Below are 26,271 nucleotides of genomic sequence, written 5' to 3' on the forward strand. Positions count from 1 at the left end.
ACTCAAGGCGTTCAGCGTGAACTTTGGGGGAGGAGGTCATTAGACGTGATTCTTTCTTTTTATTTCATCTATTCGCTTTTTCGCCATGTGAATGGCCAGCGCTCACTGTACTCTACCCGGCCTACCTTTTATAGGTATGTGAGAAAAGCGGCCGAGATGTTTATAGTCTCGAACTGCTTGACAAATACCACTTATTCATGGAAATATTTCGCCCTCCCTTGTTACTCGATGTCTCGAAAATTTGACCTCCCATGCCCAGCTTGCTTGCAAAGGAATGGGTTCCTGCCAGGGTTACAAGTGTGGCTCGGCGGCGGCGGCGGCGGGAGCGACAGCAGGAAGGGCAGCATCGATGGCGGCGACGGAAGGTTGGTTGACAAAATCTTCGCCAGGACTGGCCCAGCTGTAATTCCGCCATTCGCCCAAGGCCGGCCACATTTGTTCCGTGACCAAACGCTGAATCTTGTCAAGTCGACTGGCTTGGGCACCGGCGGGATTTGACTGGTCACTCTGGGCCGCAAGCTCGCGCATCATGCCCTGCCAGGCAAGGAACGTCTCTTCCAGTTCCGACACGGACGTGACACCCATGACGCTAACACCAACCTTGGCAGGGCCGTTGTACGTGGGCGGCAACAGCTCGCTGCCAAAGGCACTTCCTACACGTGCCCAGTTCGCCATGGCCCAGTACAGAGCGAGCTCTTCCATCTTTTCGTCCGCGCCCTCGGCGATTCCAACCAGGCTCTTGCATAGCTTGCGTAGGGGACTCGGAGCCGGATGCCAGCTCGCCATGGGCCCATCATCAACGCCGCGGGTGGTGAGCAGACCCATGCTCAGCATGCTCGCGTTGGTCACGACACCGACGCCGGCATCTTTCAGCCGTGTGAGGATCGCGTCGCTACCGAGGGTATCGTTCTGGATGCAGAAGTGCGAAAAAGATTGGACAGCGTCGACGGGTTCGCCCGTTTCGCGGAGGATCCTTTCAGCAAGCTCGCAGAGGACGGGAACGGGATAGCCGCAGATACCGACATAACGGACTAGGCCCTCATCGCGGAGGCGGCGCAGCTCGCGGACAGCGGCGACGACCTGGTCGGGGGTGACGAATTCTGCGTCGTGGGTATAGACCAGGTCTAGGTAGGTGGTATTGAGACGCTCGAGGCTGCGGAGGACGGAGGCGCGTATCCAGGCCGGGGAGTAGTCGAACTCGGTCGGGGCGATGCGGCCAGCCTTTGTGACGAGGAAGTAGGAGTCGCGGGGCGGTGAGAGGGTGCGTAGGGCGGCGCCGAGGATGGTCTCGGAGGGCCCGTAGTATGGGGAAGTGTCGAATGCGTTTACGCCGAGTGATAGGGAGCGGGAGACGATGTCGACGGAGGGCATGCGCGAAGGGTCCGAGACGTATTGGTAGTTGAAGGTCGCGGTGCCGAGGATCAGAGGCGGCAGGACGGCGGACAGCGGCCGGGTTGTGGTTGTGCGTGGGGCCGCCATTTCGGGGGTGGTATTCTGCGCTCTATAGATAGGAACCGAGATTTAGCTTCGAATGAGAAAGAGAATTGGTAACATGTAGCTTCGATCGACTGCTCGCTAGTAGAGACCTGCTGCAAAAGCTATCGTTGCTGGCCGTGACGAATGGTACACAAGGCCCGGCGGCTCAAAAGACATCGAGTCGAGCACGTCAATGATTGATAGTCAGGGTTCCCCCGCGTGCCTGAATGCCCGAATGCGATTTGCCCCGCCGGAAAGGTGGGGGAGTCTTTCTTCCTTTTCTCTTTGGGGACTTTCTGAAATCGGACTGGTCTTGTTCTGGTCGCTCCGGATAGGACCGAATAGACTGACGCGGAGCTCAACTCTAAAATGCTGAGATGAGGTTCATGGTATGGTGACTTGGTTGATGGGTAGCTTGATTTCGTGGCCATGACCATAGCTAGAGACTTTGGGGGGTAGCATACTAAGTGATGAGGTCTATCTCAGTAACCACAGATTCAACTTGATACATCTTTCTCGAGTTGCATGGACATGCCACGAGCTTCGTGAAGACCGGCCATATCAGTGACATTGTGGGGGCTCAGCGTGACGCGCGGGGTTCTGGAGGGGAAGCTGGGGTGTCGGGGCTTCTGGGACTACCTTGCCATGTTTGCGGTGAGGGCCGAGGTAGGTAGGTACCTGGACCTAAGACAAATGGAAAGAGTTGCTGCATCTGGAACAAGATGGCTGTGACGATCGAAATATGACAATGGGTGGATTTGTAGAGGGGACGATGGAGGAAGACAAGCACCGCTGGGGGTTTGCAGGAAACAGAAGATGGGTAAATTCGATCTTGATTCTCAACAGGCCACCAGCGCCTGCCGCACCTGCTCCTTCGCATTGCTGCAGGCCAAGAGGGGTCGCTTGTTCTTCCGGGACGAGCAGCGTGCCCTGATGATTCTGATACCACTACCAATCTTATCTTATCTCTGGTCTTATCGATTACCGGCACCTCAGGTTCGCATCGTACTTCATCTCAAGGTACCTAATCACGATGAACCACACAACACGTAATCCGTGGAGCTCCCGGTCATCTTCCAGTTGCAATATTTTCAAATTTTTCCTCTCTTGAGATTTCTTTCAATAACACCAATGGTGTCTATTTGACCGGCTGACTCCGGGGAAACCCTGGCATAGTGAAATGTCTCTAGCAACGCGGATTTGTTTCCAAATTCTGCCCGGATCTCGTCGTCCAGTGATGAGTCCATCAGTCTCCGGGTAACCATATCGTGGTATCTTGAATTGCCTGCACTCTTTTGGATTTTGGCTAATACTCTGTCAGGTAATGCATGGTATCGATTACAAATCGATCTACTCGCACTGGACGGCAATTAGCCTGAAGATCCTGCCAAGTGAGCTCTAAATACATCACCTCACTTCTCCCTATCAACCACCCAAGTGGCCTTTCACAGCCTCGCTTCCTTCAGGCTCTACTTGTTCTGCATCAATTTATTGTCTCGTTCCAACAGTAATGGCACCAATGTTACTCTACGAGTCTGACTCATATTGGCTGTCCACCATCCCTCGTCCGACCCTTTGATCAGCCGGTCAGCCGCCCCTATGGAGAATCTACCCCCTCGCCGTTTACTCAGTGGCCTACCTAATTTGAACTCCGAGACAAGTGTCTGCTTGGGACCTATGCTATAATCTCTCACCCATCACTTGGTACTCTTTCGAGAGTCGATACCTACCTGCTGCCCCTCCTAATGTAAGGCCTGTAGGCAACTTTCCACCCATCGGTGTGGCCTCCATCTCCCGAATGATTGCCCGCGATGATCAGATCGTCGCTATTCATGGCGTTTGGGTTCCAATCTTCAAATGGCGCTATATGGCCGCCTTCGTTTCCAACCCGTTTTCCCCTCTATGGTAAAGAATCATGACCGGCGTCTCGAGAGCATTCATCCGCCTTGGCAAATAAATGGCTTTCAGATCTTCATATTGGCAACCATCTTCCCCTTCCCTTCTCGTACCATATTTTGTGACAATGTTGTTGCACCCGGAGTGTTTGGTCTCATATCTGTCTACTATTTCCATACGACATGACTTCCTCTTTCGTCGCTACGCAAGTCGACATGGATGAATGGGTGATTGCTCCGAACCACCGTTGATTATGGCAAATGCTGGCGTTAGCCTTCGGCTGGACTCCACTTAAAGACTTCAAACCCGCTCCTAGAGAGTCATCATCCTCATCAGAATGTTCCCATATTACCAAGGCCTTATTTGAAGACGAGAGAGTGAATCGACCGGCAGAGATCATGCGTTGGTTTACCACTGCACTCAGTGCTGTGGCGCTCATTAACTCGGGTAGGTTTTATTACCACTCGTATCTTAGGGGCTTGTACTAATTCATAGGACAGTAGCCATCGCCCAAGACCAGTCAACATACTGCGACAGTCTAGGGCGTTGCTTCGCTTCTTATACCAACGCAGGCGGCATTACTTACGGCATAGCCATACCTGAAGGGCCTGCGACGGGTCAACCATATGAAGCCATTGTTCGGATCACTGCCCCCATCGAGGTAGGATGGGCTGCCTTAGCCTGGGGCGGCTCTATGACATACAATCCCTTAACAATCGTATGGGTCAATGGCAAAGACGTGGTCGTCTCTTCTCGAATGGCATTGTAATAACCCAATTCGTTCCATGGAAACCGCTTGATCACTGACAATTACTAGTGGCTACTTCACTCCTCCACCTTACGAAGATGCCGAGTACACCGTTCTCCCCGGCACTGTCGTCAATGATACGCATTACTCCGCCACGGCTCTATGCCGAGGTTGTACATACTGGGCACCATATGGAAACGATCCAACATCTTTGGACCCCAACGGAGAAAACTACTTGGCGTTTGCTTACTCTGGCGTGCCAGTTGATGACCCGACTGCCAACGACACAACTTTCGGCATCCACGAGCGCGCAGGACACTGGATGCACAACTTCCGACCGGCTCAGGCAGTCAATTTTGAATCTTGGGCAGCGGGCAATTCTGAAGGCGAAGGTCCGACCAGCGCCGTTACCAAAACAGCGCTGCTGACCACCTTGTCGACATCCACTTTGCATAGTACCACGACTCCCAAGACCAATTTCACCAGGACAGGCGTTTCACTCAGCAGCGTAACGGCCACTGTCTCATCTCCGCGTTCCACTTCTACATCGTCCTCCATCGTGTACAGCGCCCCTGTGTCTCCAGTTCCCAACTCGTGCTCTGGCGTCAGCGCCTTCAGATTCGGATACCAAACTGCGAGTGGCTGGAAGGCCGTTAAGCTTGCTGGATCTCTGACAGGCCCTCGCGAATTGGTCGTTGACTCCGAGGGCAATTTACTCGTCGTACAATCGGGCAAAGGTGTCACGGTTCACACCTTTGGGGCCGACGGCTGCATCTCTTCCACAAAGACCCTGATCAGCAACCCCTCGCTAAACCATGGCATCGGCTTGACGCCTGATGGTAAGACGTTGTACGTCACCTCCATGACTACCGCATGGTCTTATGTCTACGACGCAAAAGCTCAAAGCGTGAGTGCGCAGACTGTTGTCGTCAAGGGAATGCAGCAGGGAGGTCACCCAACACGCAACCTCGTCATTCCGCCGGCAACGCCGCATCTGCTCGTCATCCAGCAAGGCTCTTACAGCAATTTTGACTATGAATCACTCAACAAGGCAGTGGCACGTGCTGTAGTCAAGGTGTTTGACATGCGCAGTGTGCCATCCGGCGGTTATACATACGCCTCTCAGGGGTGGTTTCTTGGATGGGGCCTGCGCAACGAAGTAGCCCTCGCAGCGGACGGAAACAATGCGTACGTCCCAACTTGTCCTTTTGTTCTTTCTTATGTCGGTAAACACATGTAAGCTGACAGTAATTGTTAAAGGATTTGGGGAGTGGAAAACAGCGGTGACGACTTCGCCCGCACAGTCAACGGCCAGAGCTACGACATCCACAACGACAACCCAGCAGAAGAGCTGAACTTCCGTAAGTCGCCATATTCTCCAGTCAAACAATCCAAGACAACTCACAACTCGTCTAAGTTGGCGATCCTTCTCAACCGAACGACCAGTGGTACGGGTACCCGACCTGCTTCACTGTCTGGGAGCCGTCCGTCATCAAGGACAAGACCTTCAAGGTCGGGCAGCAGTTCGTCGTCGCTCCCAACGGCACCTTCAACGACGATACTTGCACTCAACGCTCTGTGGCACCCAGACTTTCGATCCAAGCACATAGTGCGCCCATAGGCGCCGTTTTCGACAGCGCGTTCCAAAACCTGTACGTCACGATGCATGGCTCGTGGAACAGGTCACCTGCTACGGGATTCAAGGTGTCTGTGGTGCCGTTCACTCAGCTTACCTATGGTGTATATGATCCGGTTGCCGCTCCAGACTCTAAGACTGGTTATACTGATGTATTTTGGAGCACAAACGTCGGAAGCTGCACGGGGTCGACCTGTTTTAGACCTTCCGGCATTGTCTTTGACAAGGAATTCTCGAGGTTGTTTGTGGCCAGTGACAACACCGCGGAGGGTGAACTCTTCATGCTCGTCAAGTCTTGAGACAGGTACAACTCATTGCTTGCAGAAGGAAAGCCGTGCAGACCAACTTCAAGATAACCAATCGCATAACTGAAGTCCATCTGTGACAAGCTAAATGTCCTTGCTCCATATTTATCCACAGACTGTGTGAATTCAGGCTGTGATCATCGTATCATCCACCACACGCAGCCGAAGAGGCGTAGTAATGAGATGACCATCGCCAAGTTATCATACATTGTTCTCATAATTAGCCTGAATCTCCATAGGGGGCTGCCTGGATAAAAAGATGAATTCCTAGTCTGGCATACGATGTACCCAATTATATAGCCTTCAACGGAGTAGCCCATCAGCATACTTGAAACAAGAGATACGATTGCGACAGTGCCGCATAGGTTCCAGCTGGTGCGGCTAGTTGATATGCATTTTATTTATCTTGATTTAAATTGAGTGAGCATGGACCAAGAATGAATGTCTCGTGATCAACGTTTCTTGATGCAAAACTCGCATGACAAGGAAGACCATAGGCAGTGTCTCGTCATCCGGGGACAAGATCGTTGTCTGAGTTTAATCACGATCCTGCTCTCTGTTTATACCAGTCGCCGATTCTACGGAATCGCGGAAAGGAGCATCATCTTGCAAGAGATGTTCAGAGAGATCTATCAATTGGTCAGGAAATCAGTGTGATGGAAGACAGGGGGCTTCGACCTACTATCGAAATCACTCCGTCTTGTTTCAATGGCACCGAAGAGCGCGTCCATGTCCTCCAGCTCCCGACCCTTGGTTTCGGGAAAGAACGCATATATGGCCTATAGCACTGATTAGCGTTTAGGGATTTCATAGGCAATAAGTCCGAGGTTTTCATACCGGAATGCAGATAATGTTCACGACCATGAATATGAAGTAGATGTTACTACCCATATATCCGATGCCCGCGGACCACACCATGGTGACGATAGAAGAACCGACAGAGGCACCAGCGGAGGCGAAATTCAAGCCTCGTGCTCGTACCGAGGTGGGAAAGATCTATAGTCATGTCGAGGTCAGTGGTTGTCTCAAGGCACGGAAGAGGGCATCATCGAGGGGTACCTCTGTGTTGTATACCCATGCCGTTGGCCCAAATCCCAGAGAGAAGCCAATGACATATACAAAGATGAAGGCTACGCAGATTATATCGGTGGCTGGGCTTTTACGCTGAGGGTCTAGAAGAGGCACGGCTCCATTGATCTGAGAGAAGCTTGTCAGCAATTGCAGTCCTTGCACATGGGTTCCCGTAACCTTTCACCTACCAGCAGTGAGAAAGCCATGATGATGCAACCAGCAACGAGGCATTTCCTCCGTCCAAACCGATCAATGATAAACATCTCGAGAACCGTGAAACCTATCTTGACCGTTGATTCGGTAGCGCTGATTAGCAACGCAGTATGGGAGAATATGCCATGTTGCTCCAATAGCCATGGGAGGAAGTATTTAATAGCAGTAGCACCACAACTTGAGGCCATGAATTGTAGCAGGGTCGCTCGCCAGAGACGATTAAACAGTGGCTTTTGTCGGAATAAAGAAAGCCAGTTGCTGCCGGATTGATGGTACTCGTCGACGCTCTTGATGATGGCTGAGAATTCATGCTCAATTTCGTCGTCGTCGAAACTTCCTTCGCGGAGCCAGCGAAGGGTCGAGCGTGCCTGGTCTTTCCTTCCATGTTCGACGAGCCAACGGGGACTTTTTCAGTGTTAGTACAAACGGTCTTCTTTGGATTGGAGTACTGACGTTTCGGGGACCCAAGGCAACCCAAGCCCAAAGATCATTGCGGGGATTATCTCCAAGAGGATAGTCAGTCTCCAGCCATAGAAAAGGCCTGCATCGGAGGACCAAAATCTCATGAAATATCCAACCCTGTCATTGTTAGAGGTTTCTCAGATGGAGGCAACATTGTCTTAATTTACCAGAAACCCAGCGCTATGCCAGCGATGAAGCCGACGTGGTTCAACGTTACAAAATGGCCGCGCTTGTGTGCTGGCGATATCTCACTAGAAACCCGATCAGCGCCTACGCATTGAAATGAACTTAGAACGTCTCACGCTTGGTATAACGGCACTGAAGTAGACACGACGGCAACTCCAACGCCACTGATGAGTCTTCCAGCGAGCATGGTGCCGCGAGCTGTATCGCCACCACTTGTGGCTTGCAATATGGCGCCAAGGCAAACGAAAGCTGTTCCCGACAAGGCGGCATACCGACGACCAAGCCAGTCAGTAATCGGATGGGAAATGCAGAGATAGCTGATGAAGGTTCCAGTGTAGTAGATGCTGACTACGGTTCCGATTAAAGCGCGTGTTGGCTGATGTAGAGCTTCGCGCCAGCCTGAACTGACTATCACTGAAGACAGTATGCCAATGTTGTATCTGTATTGAGTAATTAGGATCCGCTAAGCTCTTGGAACCACCAGATGGCTTAGGGCCCCGGTTCTCTTATCAAAACCCAACGACATGTCGTGTCTTCGATGGCTCGCCATATTTAGTCGGCTAGGTGGAGTGGAGGACGAACTTACCCCCAGACAGATGCGCCAATGCCGAAAAAGATGCAGAGAAAATAGAGACGCGACTCGCCAGCGCGTAATGAAGCACTAAGCCAGGCCATATCGATGGGCGTAAACTTTGAAGGCGCGGTTAGAGGGGTAAGCGGCGGATGGGCACAGCAGGCCGGAGGTGCGCCTTGCGGCAAGGAGTTGTTATCGATGGCTTGTCAGTATTGAGGAAGGCCTTTACTGACAAACTGCAATGTAGTTTCAACACAATTGGAAGCGGGGAGATGTAGTTGGACGGCTACTTGAGACATTATGCAATTCCAAGGTGAATCGCGGGGTCGCTTGGCCGAGACAGGTTGGATCATCTCGTGATTATGTAAGACACCTTCATACACCACCGCTAACTTACTTTTACCATTCAAAAGACAATGTTTTGTGCTGCTTGAGTACTCGGTGAGTTTCCTGAAGAATAGTCCTGATCAGCACAAGTGCTGTGATTTCGTTTGACATAGAGAGCATAAGTTGAATCAACGAACACTTGGGGACGGTTGAGACCACCAACCCATGGGGAAGCTGCTCCTCTTCAGCTGATCAATATCCGCTCTTGGAGGTAGAGCGTAGCCGCACACTCTATGCGCCATGATAATGAAAGCGAAAAGTCTACTACATTATCATCTACTTGGTGATTCTGACCTGAGCGTGTTGCCGATCTCAAACATAACTCTTTGAATCAGGTGTAAACCACCTGAGGCCTCAAGATTATGTACCGCCACCGATGTTACAGCCAGCTGTTGCCTCAACAGCGGTCCTCATCTGAAGTCATGACGGCGCATGGCCGCTTATAGCGTATCCATCATTCATACATTAATTTTACAACGAGGCTTTTCCTCCTTACAAACACACACTCTATCGAGGCACATACCCCGAGAAGTCGTACATCCCATTATGATCCTGCAGTCCCGAGTTCCAGTCGAGGAATTGGGGCTGCCCATTGGCGTCAATCACTGGCGCATATATGCTCATATTGCTGGGTGATGGCCCTGACGTCGGCACCATGGTGCCATCATGGTAGCCCCAGAGTTGAGCGGCCATCTCCGGCGTCATCCCATTTGCCATTGGCATGAGTTCCGCCTGTTGGTCGAACATTGGCGGCTGCTGAGACAATTGCTGCTGCGAATGTGACTGCTTCTGCAGTGGGGGAGAGCCTCCGAGGCCAAAGTCGGATGCGGGCAGCTGTTCTATTAGGGGCTGCAGCGTCCTTGGCGGGGCAGAGCCTCTGAACTCTTCCGGGGTTGATGACGCCCTTCTGACTGTTCGAACACTGTCGGAGTGGGCGAGCATACCCTGCCCGTCGAACCCGCCTCCAGGGAAGATGGCGACAGACTGGCTATCTTCCGAACCCTCGTCAACGTCTACACCCGAGTCTGGACGAGGGACAGTGCGAGTCAAGTGGCGTGGGGCCAGGAGGCGGGACGGTGATGGCTCATTCTTTCGATTGCTTCGGTTCGAATAGGGCATGTTCTGTGCGTTGGCGATGCACTGTTCAATAACCTGGATGAACTGATTGCGATAGATGTTCCCGATGGTCTCCAACGCTTGGGGAGTCATGCCCTTGTTTCGCAGGCTATCCTCGACATCTTTCAGACTGTTCATGAACTGGTTCTGCAGTTCAAAATGCTCGATAACGGGGCAGAAGTCTAGTCGGCGTTAGTACCTTGGGGTTGGAAAAACTGTGTTGGACGGGAGTATATGGCATACCGAAAGGTTGAACCCTGTAGTCATCGTCGTCAGGGAACAACAGGTTCCAGATCTCCTTCCATTGAACCTCAGTGCTCATGCCACTGGCTCGCTTCCTACTGAGAAGCTTCGTCATTGTAGGGCCGTCGATGCCGGACTCTGGGTCGTGGTCGGAAACGTCACACATCTGCTCCTTTGGTAGACGCTGGTGATCCCTGAGATCCTTCTTGCTGGGGAAGTCTCGGTTGCAGCGGTCGCACATGAAGGATGAAGGGTCATTGCGCTTATGTTGCTTGACGATGTGTTGCCTAGCAAGCGTCAGAGCACAGCTCGTGAGCTTCCAAGTGTCGGGTACTCACCTCAGCTCGGCAAACTTGGGGAAGTAAGTCATTGCACACGAATGGTGCTCTCTCACGTTGAACCTATGCGGGTTCCTCTTGCGAAACGGACAGCTCAGTCGAAGATCTCCCTCTGCCTCTCGTGGTGTTTGTCTGGCCCTCTTGAACGGCACGCTTGAGTCTCCATCGTCATCCGTCAAGTCATCGCCATCATCATCCCCATCTGCACGGCCGGTGTCGCCCTTCTTGCGCTTGCCGTTTTGGGACCCTCGACCTGACCCTGATCTCCGAGCTAGAGGCAAGGAACCATTAGACGACGTGGATTGAGTGTGGGTTAGTTGTGTTCCGGCGGGGAATCCATTGAAAGCAAATCTCCCAATGTCTTGGATAAATCTGAAGACGAAATGGCGGAGGAAGGCAGGTGGCATGGTAACCTCTTCCAGCTCCACACCGTAAGTGACTTGCAAGACATAGTCGAGAACTGCATCGGCTTCTTCGTTAGAGAAGTCAATGGGTGTTGGGGTGATGGGTTCCCATGCACGCGAGAGACGATCGGAGCCGGAGTCGAAGCTCATCCTCTCATTGAGGGGCCGGGGTGGCACCCGCTCTTCGCGGGGTGACTCGGGCGTTTCGTCCGGCGACGGCGGCCTATCCTTGGCATAAGCATCGCATGTGGAATAGCACCGCTCTCACGGATCAAGAATTACCTTGGGGTGCCCGCCGTGTGAGGCAAGTCAGTTTGCTCGTCTTCATCCGGCTCGATGATGTCCATCCGCGGCAGTGGATCCTCCTTGTGACCCGCGCCGATGGATTCCGGATACGCCGGAAACCTCTCGCCCATGATGGAGTCCACAAACGTCGATCCCGAGTCGCATGATTCTCTGTAACGATGTCCGCTCGTACCGGACCGCGACGCAAGAAACGGTGTTGGTAGGCGCTCAGGGCCATTAATATCAGGAGTCGTAGCCCTTGTAAAGGTCGATGAGGTGGGGGACATGGGCATTGAACAGGTCGTCGCTGAGTCGGGGACATGAGTCGAGCTCATGGTCGATGAGGTCGGCGACCGGTCACGAAATGTCTTCCCATAGACGCCTGAGATGATCTTCAGGCCCTCGGGACATTTTTGCTGGTGGTGCACAGGTTGCGACAGGCGAAAGTGGTGTTCAAATGGTGGTGAGTGAACTACTTCCTCGATTTTGGCATGCGAGGCAAAGGTTGAATCCCGGTGACGTGGCTCCCGAGGTCGGATCGGGATCTCGACCGTGAACGACTGCTCGTCGCTCATCGTGACTGATACTCTTTTATCTGCTCGAAGTCGCTGCTTCTGAAATGCTGACGCGTCTTCAGCGAAAGCTGAGCCCGGAATGACACTTGTACCCGATTTACTGGGTTGGCCTTGACATTCAGTTCTCCGGCTGCCCTTGCTCAAGAAATCCCTTCTCGAAACCCGTCCGTCACTTGTCGTTATGATGGCGATGAGAACAAGACACTGAAAATGATTAACGAGAGTGATGAAAGAAGACAGAAAAGCGAATGGAATCGAGTCTTGGGATGCGACACTCGAAGAAGGGTAATTCCCCCTCGGTCATGCTGTTGCCTCCAGACTCAGCCCCCCAAACTATGCGGAGTACTTAGAATGCGAACCATCTCAGCATAACAAGGGTGGGCTCAGCTGGAGGCTGTGATTGGATCATGACCACGACCGTCGTTGGCGCAAGAAACAAGTTTCTATCATTGGACAATGCGGGCGTGACGGACGAGGATGCCTCCCCTATTTCTGGCGCGCAGCTTGCTGCAGGCCAGCATACCCCCTTTAGAAGAACTGGACCTCTGATTTGCTTGTGGCAGATGCCGTTCTGCTTCTCTGACAGTGGCGGGCAGGCAGAAACAATGTTTCTGCCAGTGTGGCCTGTTAGGGATATACTTATAATTAGCTCAGTCTCGCTCATGAAGGTCCCATGAAACTTGGTATTTCCCTAACAGCTACGAACGAGATCAGCAAGCTTCGTCTCAGGGCGCCGACCCAGGCGTCCGATATATCCCAGCACTGGCACCGTCAGTGCGCCTGTTCGACTGCCAGAACTGGCAATCAGCCCTATGAGGATCGCGTCTGTCCAACATTGCGACTCCATTAATGCACGCCATCGCGACTTGGTGGATGTCGACAATCGTCTGGACCTGAAGCGTTCCAGCTTCAGTTGAGATTAGATCGGCCAGGGTTCTCTGGTTGCCCCGTCGCAGGCCGGCCGCCGGTCCTTCGAATTTGCCCTGCCATTGGATAATGGCAACAACTGGTCCATTGCGCAGGCGGAGTGTATCGTCTACTCAATGTCAGAAGCGGAGCCAATGTCGAGAAGATGCTAATTCAACCTCCTTCGATCCTCCCTTGGTCTTTAGGTATGGAATTGAGCCTGCAATTGAGCCTCACGAATTCATCATGGTGGTATTATAAGAGCGGGATGGTAAGATGAAGGTCATGGCAGTAACGAGGGCAACATTGGTCCTTCAATTCGCAAGCGTTAGGAAGGCGTAATCGCGAATCCAACTGCGGATAATTCTCAACCTAACCACCAAAGCCAATTGCATCGTGACCAAACCGAGACCTGTACTTTTCTCTCCAAAATTGGCCGACCGCTACCCCAGAGTCGATCCGAACCGAGCGCAAACCTTGAAACTCTCGAGGAAAATAGTCTAACGAATATGTCACACTCTAAAGCCAGCTCAAGCCAGAGCCTAGTAGAGTATCCCACCGGGTATGAAACATATCAATTTTCTGCCTTTGAGCAACCGCACTGACAATGCAATATCGACAGATCTTCCCGTGCCGCTCCCTATAGTGTCGATCGTTTCATGGTCGAGTCATCTTCCTGGACACAATTGAGCCAAAGAACCGGCACTCCCCGCACGACTTACAACGACCTCATGCAATCAGACCTCGACAGCCTATTACATCAAGCGAAGCAGCGGCCACGGATAGCCAATAAATGAAAACGAGTGAAGGAAGTCGAGCAATTGTACGATACTGCATTACTGCTCGCTCACTTGGTCGCCCCAACAAGCATCTCGATTGCAATGCATGTACAAAGGCGTGGAGGGTCAAAAGAGGATGATTCCCGCGCCTAAGCGAATGGTAACGGAAATATCGGAGCGTTGGGCTTGTTGTATTCTTTGCTGTGTCACCTCGGAGACGCAATGAAGGCTCTCGATGCATGGCAAGACGATAGAATAGTTATCTTGACTAGTGAGATGGCAGGCCACCTCACCCGGGTATGTAGACTGCTATTCGCAGAATTATGTACGATGAAAGCATATGTGCTGTTGACCACAGGTCCAATATATACAGTGAAGACTCAAAGGAAGTGTTTGTTTACGCATCTCAACTCCATCTCAGATGCAATGCCTACTCTGCTGTATCTCGAGCAGGAACATGTAGGCATTTGATACCGGATGTGAACCAGCATGCGTTTACTGGAAGAGCTCAACGGTGTCGAAGATCTAGGACATGAGTTAGCATAGATACTTATAATTCAAATGATCTATAGTTAAAACTTACGACGCTGGGGCTCAGATAAGTGTCACCACTGCTGCCGGAGATGACATTGATGGTGATGGTGTTGGCTCCTGAAACGAGGGTGCCGGCAGGGATGCTGACGTCGTAGACCTCGCCGAGGCCGCGGTACGCACCACGAGTAACGCCACGAGAGTCAATCTTGGTGGGCGCAGCAGGGGCCGGGCCGGTCCAGCTGTTCACCTTGGCCTGGGGGCGGCCACTGGCAAAGGCAAGGGTGGTGGCGATGCGGAGGGTGGCAGCGCCAGGGGCGGAAGCGAGGTTGAACTTGATGGTGACGGGGTTGTTGACGGCGGTGAAGATTGCCATGGGGAAGTCGCTGACGGCAGATGTGCCGACGGTGTAGGTGAGAGGACCCCAGCTGCTCATGCGGCTGTCAGAGGGGTGCATGCGGAGCTGCTTGTCGGCGTTGCGGAAGCCGGTAGGCTGGCCGTCGTACTCGCCAATCTTCCAAAGGGTGGTGCGGGCAGCGAGGGTGCTGGCGATGTTGGCAGTGGTAGTCTTTCCAGCGGAGACGGTGACGGAGCTGGTGGCCACCTTGAACTCGGTCTGGTAGAGGACCATGGTGTAGGTGCCGGGCTTCATCAGAGGGGAGGTAAAGGCGCCGGTGGACGAGGCGTAGGTCCAGTACTGGGCGTTGGCGTTGTACCAGTGGACAACACGCTGGAAGCTGCCGGTGATGCCGGAGGCGGTGCCGGAGACGGTGCCGCGGCCAGAGGCAGCGATGTAACCCTTGAGGCTGAGCTCGCTGAAGAAGTCGTAGTTGAAGTCGGTGTTCTTGGGGATGCCGGAGCGGGAGAAGGACTGGACGTAAGGGCCGTGCAGACCCATACGGTAGGCCTCGGTCTGGGCGTGGTTGCTGTTCATGTAGTTGTACAGGTTGGTAGAGTCACCAGCGTTGTTGGTGTTGATGTCGCGGAAGAAGGGGCCGCCGGAGGAGAGCTCGAAACCAGTCTTGGGCTCGACGGAGACGCAGACGTGGATTTCCTCGGGGCTGGTACCGTAGACACAGCGGACCTTGTCATCGATGAAGCGCTCGCTGGAGTAGAACTTGGATCGGGTCTGGCCGCTGACGACGAAGACATCGGAGCCCTCGACGGTGGAGCTAGAGCCGGCGGTGGTGGAAACAACGCCGAAGGGGTATTCGCTGGGGAGGGTGTCCTTGTTCAGACGCGAGATCCAGCGGAGCTCACCAATGTCTGGCTCTGCGGTGATGTAGGTCGCCATGTAAATGTTGGCCTCACCCTCCTTGACAATGAGGTAGTGTGTAAGAGTCGAGGTAGTGCAGGTCACCTTGATGACCTTACCGGTGCTGGCCGTGATAGTGGTGGCCTCGACGGTGGCGGTTCCGAGACCAGAGCTGATGTGGCTGCCCTTGCTGGCATACTGGAGCTCGTTGCCACGGTACTTGATGGAGTTGATGTCACAGCTGGACTTGGAAACTTGGAAGACGAGAGTGTTGGATGAGCCGGCATCGACAACGAAGTTGCTACCCGAGGTGGTAACGCCGAAGGCGGCCAAAGCAGAGGAGGCGAAGGAAAGGATGGTGAAGAAGAAGACCTGAAGAAGAGTGTTCAACGCCATTTTGGCTGTAAAGGGGCTGCCCTTGCCTGGCGAACTAGAGAGAGTGAGAGGGCGAAGTTGGAATAAGGTCAAGCAGTCATAGGACAAGAGAGCCTCCTCCTCCTGGGTTTCTAGAACGAGGGCGATCGACTTTGTTATAAAGTCAAGAACAGTTCGTCTGGACTTGGCGCTTGGCACCCGGCCAGCGCACATCTTGGGAGGCCGGGACAATTCCTCGCCATGCTCAGTGCTGAAGGCCCCTTGGTCTCTTTCGCGGGATTCCAACTTCCAAGAGCGGGCGTCCGCCGGAGAGGTTACCTCTCGCAAGGGCTCGTGATAAATTGCAACAGCTTGTTGATTGGCGGAATGATTGTTTCATGGGCCGGCGACCAGGGCTTCCTCGCCGTGGCTGCGCGAGATAGATCACGAAGGGTGAAGCGGAAAGGGTGAGGGACAGGGCTCGAGAAACCAGGGTTTGCCCAAGTCCCGCTCCGGACGGGTGGAGGAAGAGCAGGGAAAAGGCATGATTGATGGGAATTGGGGACGACTTGGCAGGAACCCGCTGTAGCCGTGTGCCGTAGGATTTACATAAGAACGTTGTCTCTGATCTTTGCTCGATTGGACGGCGGATCTGGGAAATAAGCATTCGAGGTTACAGTGGCATTTGCGACTCCTAGCTGCTCGCGCTCGCAACAATGATGGCACGGAGAGTGATGATTGCGGGGAAGTTCATAACCACTCCAAAGCTCAAGGAAGCTTGCGAGAAGCTAAAGGCAGACAATTCAACCGAGGGGACTTTAGCTTAAGGTACTTTACTTTGGTGCTAACACCCTGCCGTTGTTTGGAGAACGCAGGAAGTGCTCCTCTGACGGGCTGTCGGCGGATTGTCCCCTCGGTCATCTTTATTGTCAAGGTGAGGGGATGAACAGTTGAGGAGATGAAGGGCTGACGGTGAAATTGGTCCGCAGGACAAAAGGAGACATTGCCGGGGGCAGTCCGCTGCAATATGCCCGAGTGAGCCAGGAATGAGGAAGAATGTTCAGACGAACGGCAGGCCTGTTGCATACTTTAGCGTTCGCCATGGACATGAAAGCATAAGACCAGACGAACCAGCGGCGGGCAAGGCGCTGTAAGTCCCGGAATCTCGGGGCATTCTACGGTCTACCCCAGATTCGCACCGGCACAACGTGCAGCTACGTAGTAAGCTCTTGACTCGGTGCTGCAGAGACGGCAGATGAATTGCGGAGACTTGACCTCAGGTCATGATTGCTGCTTAGCTTTGAGCAATATTGAGTTCCGCAAACATTTAACTCCGCATGAAGCTTAAGAGATTGACGAGGCGGTAGACCGGCGAGGGAGCTCGTATATGAGGTTGGCAAGACGCGAAATCCATGCTTGGTACGTGAGATTGTTGATTTTGAGATTTTAAACGTACGGAGACAGAACCCATCTCGCTTTCGCAAGGTTCCGGCGGCGACAATGAGCCGAATGGCACAGTGAGCCATTTGAAACTCGCCAGTGGCTCTTCATTCCTCAGTGCTGGGTGCGATGCCCTGTCAATGTGGTTACCTATTATATAATGTTCGACGTTCCTCAGAGTCAGTGACAAGGTCTTCCCTCCGTACTCCGTACTCGGTAGAGAGAAGCCCAATATCCGCATATTCGCCCGGGGTTCTCAGGGGGGGGAGCTAATCGACAGAGTGGACATTGTGGGTTGAAAATCGCCGTGTCGACGCAAGGACCTCTTGGCTCTGTTCGGAAGGTGGGCAGCAGTGTCTCCAAAGAATCAGAGATGAATCGGGCATGGAAATCGAAGTATTTGGGGGGGGGGGGGGGCTCAACGAGTTTGGTGTAGGGAGTAAGGTAGTGGTGATGTCCCCCATCAGCATTCTACGGATTCACAGGGTGGGCAGACAAAATGAGGGCAGAAATGAGACGGAAACCCGAGAAATGCGGGAATTGCTCCAAGAGTCCAGGAGGTCTGCAGGGGGCCAAAAGACCCGCTGCCGAGCCTCCGTGCTCATCTGATATCACGTGGACGCAAGGGTGGATGGCGAGATACGTACCCTTGGCTGGCTAGGATATTCGCTAAGCTTAATTCGTCCAAACATTTGTGGCGCTCCTATCAGATCCACCAAATCGCACATCGCATCATCTGCGCCACTTTATTCAGAAGCCCCGTCATTCTTTTGGGCCTAGTCTGGCCTCTACCTTAGTCACAGTACGTACTGTGTCTCCAGCCACGGACTTGACCCTCCGCTCAACAGGTCGGCCATCCCCCGACTGGAAGACAACCCACAAACTCATCCTCCAACCCTTTGCAATTTCACTTGCATCTCGACATCAACTAATACTGTCAAGACCCAGTTCGGCTGTTTGTTCTGCGGAACAGGTCCTCGGACAGTCCTCGTCTACAGAAATCAGACTGCTACTTATTGCCTCAACCGCGCCACAGCCGCTACGCTTACCTTACTCATCGGCAAACTTCATCCAAACCCGTCCCCGAATCCAAGCTTCCACTCTCGTTCCTTTGTTGCTTGTCGGTGTTGTCTTTTCATATGGGGATGTCGCAGATTGCTTTTCTTTGCCGCAAATTTGTTCTCCGTATGGCTCTCGGGTGTCAAATAGCATGATTCGATTTTTGCAAACGTTAAGGGTATAAACCATGCCGTGGATACTTCACATCTTCCATCATTCAGTGCTGGCGGCCATCAGAAATACCAATTGAGCAAGCCGTGGTCTAGTTCCTCATGTTATTTCAAAGTATCAAAGATATTAGTCTGTATTAGTAGATTCAATGACCCAAGTTCAAGCCTGGCCTAGGTAGTGTAGTCAGCACGACTAAGGCGTATCGGCTAGGTCGGGAGCCCTCAAGAACTTAATCAGATATTAGTCTCCGGTCGGGCCTCACTTTCCGTTATTGAGTGGATGGACGGTTTGCTTCACTAGTCAGGTCATTCTGCCTTTCTGTCTTTCTCACATTCCATTCATATCAGGACTCTTGTCCATATCATCCATTCTTCAAACCCCACATCACCTTCCCCCTTGCTTAGAGTTCGTCGGCCCAGTGCCTGAGCCCGATATCTTTGTCCGCGAATCCTTGAAAACTTGGAGAATGCCGGTTTTAGGACTTGAACACGTCTTTTACCAAGCTGTGTGCAGTACCCGAGGCAGGCAAGCTCACAATCTTCTTTTCTAATAAGCAAGTCTTCTGTAGTTCCTTCCCATTGACTTGGAGTCTTGGACAGCTTTATCTGCTCAACAAGTGAGACCGTCTTGGCAGCTGATCCATCATGTGCGCTGCATGTTCGGTACAGAGTCAAGTCGCGTGTTGGCAGTGCACAATGTGCCAGTATTGGACAGCTAAGTGATGAAATCTCATTGTTGCGGCGTCTCCTATCCTCAGGATCATCTTTGAAATTGCGATTTGCCTCGGCATAACTATCAACGCCTGCCGTTCTACCTACCCCGGATATGATACTTGTCCCAATCCATCTGGCTACTGGAAGGCGCTTGTCATGGCGTCAGGATGCGTAGCGTCCGCATAGTCTTGTCGCTACATGTACCTCTAACGCCACGAGGATAGCTTCACACAAGTCGCGTCGTGGGATCTGTATAATTGGTCGTCGGACAAATACACCCAACTTTCTCACCCGAGTCTCATCCGTTCTTGAACCGTGATGATTCTTTGCTTTCGTTCCACGCGTGCCGTCAAATGTTCTCAGCGTCCTAGGCAAAAGTGTTCCAGGGGCTCTTCATGAGCTTCCGACAGGTACCTTAGGCAGGCAAAGAGACAGTTTACAATTCTGTTACCTATGCCTAGACGCTCTACCCTAGATAGGGAATTGATTACCGCGAGATTTCAGTCGCTCTACTGCAGTAAGTCAGAGTAACGTTTCACGAAACGAGCTAGCTCACCGATGGATGATCCTCATCACGAGGGATCTTCTTGTTATCTTCTTCATTCATTTCCCTGTCGGGAAAGAATTTTACTGTTTCTGTAGGTGAAAAACACCTGGAACAATTACACGTACTTTATTCTAAAGTGGATAGAGTGCAAATCGGGCAGGTCAATCCGTGTTCGTTGATTCCCACGCTGGCACCACATCACTGGTCATTGAACCAAGTATTAGTGGTTCGATTCCCCCTAATGCCGCAACTCTGAGAACATGGGTGGATTGTGTAGAAGAAAATCACTCTGGGGAGGCGAACCAACGAAGTTGAAGCCGGCAGTGGTTGTGACAAATTCATAGAAGTGCCGACCTCCCCATGTAGAGGACCTAACGACAAGCTAGTCTCGCCTGTTGACTATTTGGGGTCCCGGTGCTATGAACTAGGCCAAAGCTGATTGGGCCACAGTATTGATAGGCTGCGATTGAGGGGTTTGAAGGAGCTCACAGAAGCTAGCAGAGCTGTGGAAGTTTGTTATTCTTCAAGCTGAGTGGAATCCCAGATTGTGCACGACCCGATACCCCTCTGCCGGTCTGACAATAAATCCTTGTTGATCAATTCAAATGCCGAGTGAGGATATCAAAGGTCGCAAACGTCTCTGAATAGATGAAGTGACGTCTTATGGGTGGATGAATTTGAAGGGTGGCCTAACGAACGTGGGCTAAGGAATACATACCAGACTGTTACGATTAGTTTGAAGAGCATGTTGCACTCTCCAGGACAACTAAACATAGTCCTCCAGGAGAAATTGCTATTCTCAAGTCGGGACGCAATCTATCCGTCGAAGATAAAGGTTCCTCCGTCTCCTGCCCAACTGGATAGGTTCCTGCTGATCAACTGGGGAAACAGGTACCGGGAACGAACTGATCCGAAGGTCAGCTTTGTTACGATGGAGAATATGGAAACTTTGATGGGACGTGTTCATCAGATCATTGCCTTTGTTGACATGCCACGTAGGGATCCCAGTAACGTGGAACACTGGGTAAGACAACGGTCTGGCGGCTTCCTTGACGCTCCCGGCCCTCGGGATTCGGATCGTTGGCTTAGGCTATCCGGACAGCTAGAATCCGGGGCTTTAACGGCTTCAGCCATCCAATAAGAAAAGACTTAATTCCGTAGATGTAAGCTGCTATCCCGACGTGGACATTGTTCTCCCCGGATCTGGGCTGGCCCGGCGCTAGTGCCTGGCAGTCTACTAGCTTTAAACTCTTGGTCACAACTAGTGCCAAGGCTTGACGAGACCATCATTTCCCGACTGGTGTCATTTGACTGATATTGTTGAGAGACAAGTGATTGAAACGGCACCAATGCTACCTATGGATGACGATGATGGAAGTCGGCTGCGCTTTCAGCCTTGCCTACGTCGCACTTATAAGCTGGACATTGCTCTTCTTTGATGAGCGTTGGAAATATTCGCCAAATTCTTTCTGATACCTTGAATCACGAAGTCGACAATCGGGCTGTATCAGCTAATCAATATGTACTGCAAAAATATCGCACTTGCTCTGGCTATTGCCACAGGCGTCATTGCCCAGCGCCCTGCCGACACTCCCATCTGCGACTACTACACAACGGCGCTGTTGAAGAACAACACTGGCGCGAACCAATACACGCTCCTTACGCTCTTGGTCAACACTGTTGTTATTGGAAATTGTAAGTCACACCGCTGTTGTGTCTCAAGGTCCCTGCCGCTCACACGAGTATAATCAGATACGATGCCGAATGTCGGAATAAAGGTCGATGGTATCCTGGCACCTGGCATGTACAACGGCGCTGAGGTCAACCTCCTTCCTTACTTCAACGGAGACTTGGCTTCATCGAACCGGGGCGGCAGTTCCGGTGTGTCAGTCAACTTCCTCGATGGAGGCGGTGCTGCCCCGTTGATGAAAAACATGCCTGCCAATGACGACATATCCAAGCAATAGTGAGTTTAACCCACTCAAGTCTGTTAATCACCCGAAGAATGCTAACGTGAGCTTTCACTCAGCTTCCTCTTGACTCACTTGTACCAATTCTTCGGTGCCCTTCTCGGCTGCTCTCAATACGGCATGGCCGGGTTCCCCAAGTACAGCGGCTTTGCTTCCATGTACGAGGTACACAAGTTCATGGACTTGGACCAAAATGAGCTTGGCTATTTCATTACCCAGGTTGCCATGGCTGCTGCCTCTTTTGGTGTCGCCCAGGACGACCTCAAGGCAGTCGGTATGGCTTTGAACCAACTCTTTGGCATGCGCTGCAGCCCGCCTGCCACGGCCATCCCAGAGCAGGGTCCTCAACTACAGGCTATTTGCATTCAAGACAGCTGCCCCATCTCTACCAACTCTACCTGCGCTAGCTACCAGCCCGCCATGGCCCCGAAGAATGCCACTGCGACGGGAGGCATGAACGCTACCATGACCTCAACGATGACGGGTGCTACCATGACTTCGACCATGGCACCGAGCACGGTCCCAACGGCAGGTGCTGCTGCTCAGGGCGTCAGCTTAGCAGCTCTCATCGCCGGGCTGCTGGCTTGCCTTATCTGATAAAGCTATCACCAGTGAAGACCAAGATCTCAGGAGAGGATGAATAAGATAAGACTGGTAAATACCAAAGAGAGAACCCGAAAGAACTTTATCTTCGCTTATTTAATGTACCTAATTTCGAAACTTTGAAAACTCCAGGCCAAGAGTTGATTTCCCTGGCCATGAATTGCTTAAGAGAGATATGGCGGCGCAGCCATCTTCAGATAAAGAACTGTGACATTGAACTCAAATAATTGTGCTCACGTGCGTCTTCTTGGGTGAAATATCACTTTTATGTTCAAATTTACGCCATCCAATCGTGATGGCTTGTCTCACAGGTGTCCGAGTCGTGTTAACCTGGGCATGAGTGAGTCTTCCTCACATGTGTCAGCAGCTATGACGTACTTACAAATGCCATCTTGTCGAAGGGGGGCATAGTAATATAACACATACGCAGCATAAGAAGGACGGGTACAGAAGCTACAGAGGAACGCCTTGCGGAGAGACTTCTGATTACACTGTCAATGGTAGATAAGGATGTACGCATGTGCCCTCAAGGCTGCTTTGCCATGCAAACTCTACTCATACTGCGTGAACTTTTAGCAAATGACCACAGTGACCTTGAAATCTTTAGGAAGGTAGCTTATGGCACAACACATAACTGATCTTGGCGAGAGTGGAACGTTGGATGGAGTTCGAAATGTTGATGATTTCAAGTGAAAGCATGGTTTCAGAATTGCCTAGGTCGTTGGAGCAGGTACATAAAACATAACACCGGAGGCATACCAAGACACCCAGCATGGTTAAGATGAACATAATTTCGTAGAAGAGGATTTGAGTCATCCGGTTTCCTTGTTTATAATATCACGAGTGAACGTACCTGCCGACGATTGCACTTCGATGCGGACCAAATGATCCCCTTTTCTGCTGGTTCAAGTGAAGAGAGTCCACGAGCCTGCAAACGGTTCCACATTCGAGAGTTGAGACCTGGTCCTGGGTGAAGACAAAGTTTGAAGTAGTACGATTCCTGTCACGTGGTGTACCGTATACTTGTCTAGGCCTGTCCATGTATGAACACTCTCCTTTGACATGGCAAACATGACCACGTGATTCATGCAGCGTTATTTTTGCATCCAAAGAAATCGGCCAAGATGAAATGATGATTCAATGACCCGTGTTCAGAAGGAGCCAGGTCGTGTAGCATGCACTATGCCAGCTAGGACCGTGAGTTATGTTCAAAGATGTTAAAGCATTTATGTGACCATCCCCCGATTGTTTACAAAGCAACCCTCTTGCGCTGTTCAATTGCGTATGTGTTACATTGAACAATGAAGAAGCTATCCAGTCATTTATGCAGAAGCAATCACGTTTGGAAAGATAAAGGAAGAAAGTCGTGTTGCAACCACTTAGGAATGATGGACTCGCTGCGTCCAATCACGGCTGTGGCGAACAGAGTTTGCACACAGCTAAAAGAGAATAGTCTACGTATCTACCCACTGCTTTAAGCTGAATATTCGTTGCATGTGAAGTTTGTCAAATGCCCCCCTGTTGAGGTGTGGTTGTACATGATTCTAGTATTGAGGAAACTAGCAACACGAGTCCAATCTAGTGGACGGTATGTGGCGCTCATGACAGCAACTCTGTCCAAGAGGTAAAGGAGCGATTACAAGACTCACTCGCAAGTCTTTCAAGAATGAACTTAGTATGGCGTCCAACTTCCATGCTTTAGACTAGAATATGTGTTCCACATCGAAGACACAGCAGACGCAGAGACTAGATACTGATATAAAAGGATGACTTCCTCGCCAAACATGGGAAAACTTCGACACGTACTCCTCGTTCACAATCCACTCCACACACTGCCACTACCTCGTACCTTACCATCAAAGCTTCAGTCTCCGCTCAGCAATACCATTTTCACTATGAATTCTCAGGCCCAGACCTCAACCTCGAACCCTACCTCAGCCCCGGGCTTGAGCAACAACAGCGGCGGTGATGACGGCGGCGGCGGCGACGATGACAGAAAGCGAATCAATCCCAACAGGGCCCACTACAAAGATGTAATGGATTTTGCCGCTGGAGACACAGAGAAGCCGCCCGAAACGCAAGAGCAGGCTGCAAAGAGGGAGAAAATAGAAGAATTTGCCTTCGACCGTGACGCCAAGGGCAACCTTCAAAATTCCAACTATCGTCATGCCAGTGGGAGGTACAACGAACATGGGAGAACTGGCAGCGACACTATTCCTGAGGAAAGCCCTTCTCCTTCCTCGAAGGCAGGCAAGCTCAAGTCAGGCGAAGGAGGCAACGAGGACAATACTGGTACTCCCGCCAACGATAACACAGACATTCGTGATGAAGCAGGCGACAAGAAAAGCGCTGATACTTCTGCCGATGATGGGACTGGCAATTCTGACGAAGAGAGCGACCAATACCCTCCTCCTATCACTCCCTGCAAGCCTCAATGAGATGAGCAATGCTGGTGATAGCGGTGGCGTTGGCAACCCTTTTCCTTGAAGGACGGAAGCGCCAACAAGAAGAACGCCAATCGCATTTGGATGGGTTCTTCTGAAGGCGACTTGTTAAGTAAAGTCACGCCACAGCGTAAAGAGAGAAAATTATAGTTGTCGCTAGCAAATCCAATTGGCAGCTGATGCAATGTACTTGGTCTGGTGTGAATGATGATGACTTGCAAAAGGCCTCAAGCTTTTTTGGTCTCGCATGTCACCATTGTTGTACAATTCCTAATTTTGAAAATGCGAGATTGAGCCTATCACCAGGGACTTGCACCTGCTCCATCGAGCACCGGTAATTCGCTACATCGGCCGCATCAGGCCGGCCATAGAAGAGACTTCTAATCACACTGGCCTTCTCAAGGCAAATGGAACGTTCCATGGTCATATAAAGTTTTTCTCATAAGCTGAAGACTAAACTTTTGTGCAAGGAAAGTACTGACTGCCACCTACTTTGAATTGAGTTTCATTTCCTAACTACCTTATAGTAACGAAGTCAGCAACCCGAACAACAACAAGTCTTCTTCTATAGTAATACCTGAGCATTACGTTAACTGATCTTTGAAAAACCTGGAAGTCAAAGAGGAGGGTGTGCTCGAGAAAGTGGTTAGCACACTCTATCTTCGTAAAGATGGGGCGGTCTCACTTCTTGTGTGAGGCAACAATGCGAGAAGACAACTCCTCATTTGGTTGACCCACTTACCTTTGGCTTAAGGTGTAAATGGCTAGGAGTTGGCCAGTGTCCCTGGTGCTTCAGTTTCTCACAGTGAAAACACCATTCATAGACAGATGGACAGTATGAATCAGGAAAAAATGATGCAAGGGTTTTCTGGTCCAAACCACATGTTTGCGACCCGCACATATGCATATGAGATCCATTGAAGTTGTGTACCCCGCTTCGTGTCCCCGCTTTGCTCGTTGGAACCGTCCTAGTCACTTATCTCGCCCAGCGTCCCAACAAGGACCGCTGGCGCAACGGTAGCGCGTTCGACTCCAGCTTTGGCTCTATCGAAAGGTTATCCGTTCAAATCGGGTGTGGTTCAATGCCTCACAGCATGTCTGGATTCATGTGAAGCTATTCACACCATCCTAGTATCATATTTTTGTGATTTGGTGGTGTTGTGACGATTTTTGTCTGGGGACGGCGAAGAACAGCGCAAATGTGTGCGCTCTTTCCCTGGGGAACCAAAAGTGGAACCAGCCTCACTGCCTGTTACATCTGACAGCCGATTACCCCCTTCGCTCTCTGCAAAATCGCAAAAAGTCGACCTCAGAAGCCGACATCTTCATAGAGTCGTTGGGGTTGCTAGGGTTGAACTAGCGATACAGTCTGCTTCTTAAAACTGCATGGAATACAGGTCAGCTGATCTACCATGCGTCCTGAGGTTGTGTACGTTTCACCCGATAAAGCGTGGTGGCTATGTTCGCCGTGGCGCGGAGGCTACAGTTGTATCACGACATTGTCTCTGGTAAGCTGAGCCCAGAACACTCTTGCTTCCCCATTACAACGTGACACTCTTACTCAACCATGAAGCATCGAAAAAG

The 26,271-nt window shown here is 51.6% G+C and overlaps 7 protein-coding genes across 7 annotated transcripts; 4 read left to right on the forward strand and 3 right to left on the reverse strand.

Annotated features, from left to right (window-relative positions):
- Nucleotides 1-291: 291 nt before the first annotated feature.
- Nucleotides 292-1,479, reverse strand: CCOS01_12795 (L-galactose dehydrogenase; the record flags this gene model as incomplete). Its single annotated transcript, XM_060460943.1, has 1 exon — nt 292-1,479. One exon carries the CDS (start codon nt 1,477-1,479, stop codon nt 292-294), a length of 1,188 nt encoding a protein of 395 aa, XP_060308145.1.
- Nucleotides 1,480-3,770: 2,291 nt separating this feature from the next.
- CCOS01_12796 lies at nt 3,771-6,055 on the forward strand (the record flags this gene model as incomplete). Its single annotated transcript, XM_060460944.1, has 5 exons — nt 3,771-3,819; nt 3,873-3,891; nt 4,190-5,308; nt 5,381-5,481; nt 5,538-6,055. The coding sequence occupies 5 exons, from the start codon at nt 3,771-3,773 to the stop codon at nt 6,053-6,055; spliced, it is 1,806 nt and encodes a 601-aa protein (XP_060308146.1).
- Nucleotides 6,056-6,598: 543 nt separating this feature from the next.
- Nucleotides 6,599-11,915, reverse strand: CCOS01_12797 (uncharacterized protein; the record flags this gene model as incomplete). The annotated part of the gene is made up of 12 exons (XM_060460945.1): nt 6,599-6,690; nt 6,744-6,840; nt 6,899-7,057; nt 7,121-7,258; nt 7,321-7,750; nt 7,799-7,924; nt 7,975-8,058; nt 8,110-8,433; nt 9,478-10,252; nt 10,314-10,600; nt 10,652-11,278; nt 11,338-11,915. The coding sequence occupies 12 exons, from the start codon at nt 11,913-11,915 to the stop codon at nt 6,599-6,601; spliced, it is 3,717 nt and encodes a 1,238-aa protein (XP_060308147.1).
- A 1,565-nt stretch (nt 11,916-13,480) lies between these two features.
- Nucleotides 13,481-13,618, forward strand: CCOS01_12798 (uncharacterized protein; the record flags this gene model as incomplete). The annotated part of the gene is made up of 1 exon (XM_060460946.1): nt 13,481-13,618. The coding sequence occupies one exon, from the start codon at nt 13,481-13,483 to the stop codon at nt 13,616-13,618; it is 138 nt and encodes a 45-aa protein (XP_060308148.1).
- A 477-nt stretch (nt 13,619-14,095) lies between these two features.
- CCOS01_12799 (rhamnogalacturonase) lies at nt 14,096-15,782 on the reverse strand (the record flags this gene model as incomplete). Its single annotated transcript, XM_060460947.1, has 2 exons — nt 14,096-14,125; nt 14,184-15,782. The coding sequence occupies 2 exons, from the start codon at nt 15,780-15,782 to the stop codon at nt 14,096-14,098; spliced, it is 1,629 nt and encodes a 542-aa protein (XP_060308149.1).
- A 5,408-nt stretch (nt 15,783-21,190) lies between these two features.
- CCOS01_12800 (uncharacterized protein) lies at nt 21,191-22,237 on the forward strand (the record flags this gene model as incomplete). The annotated part of the gene is made up of 3 exons (XM_060460948.1): nt 21,191-21,365; nt 21,423-21,636; nt 21,700-22,237. 3 exons carry the CDS (start codon nt 21,191-21,193, stop codon nt 22,235-22,237), a joined length of 927 nt encoding a protein of 308 aa, XP_060308150.1.
- Nucleotides 22,238-24,138: 1,901 nt separating this feature from the next.
- CCOS01_12801 (uncharacterized protein) lies at nt 24,139-24,681 on the forward strand (the record flags this gene model as incomplete). Its single annotated transcript, XM_060460949.1, has 1 exon — nt 24,139-24,681. One exon carries the CDS (start codon nt 24,139-24,141, stop codon nt 24,679-24,681), a length of 543 nt encoding a protein of 180 aa, XP_060308151.1.
- Between the last annotated feature and the right edge of the window lie 1,590 nt (nt 24,682-26,271).

Source organism: Colletotrichum costaricense, assembly GCF_030867565.1.
Source record: "Colletotrichum costaricense strain IMI 309622 chromosome Unknown Scaffold_16.1, whole genome shotgun sequence".
Classification (NCBI taxonomy): Eukaryota; Fungi; Ascomycota; class Sordariomycetes; order Glomerellales; family Glomerellaceae; genus Colletotrichum; species Colletotrichum costaricense.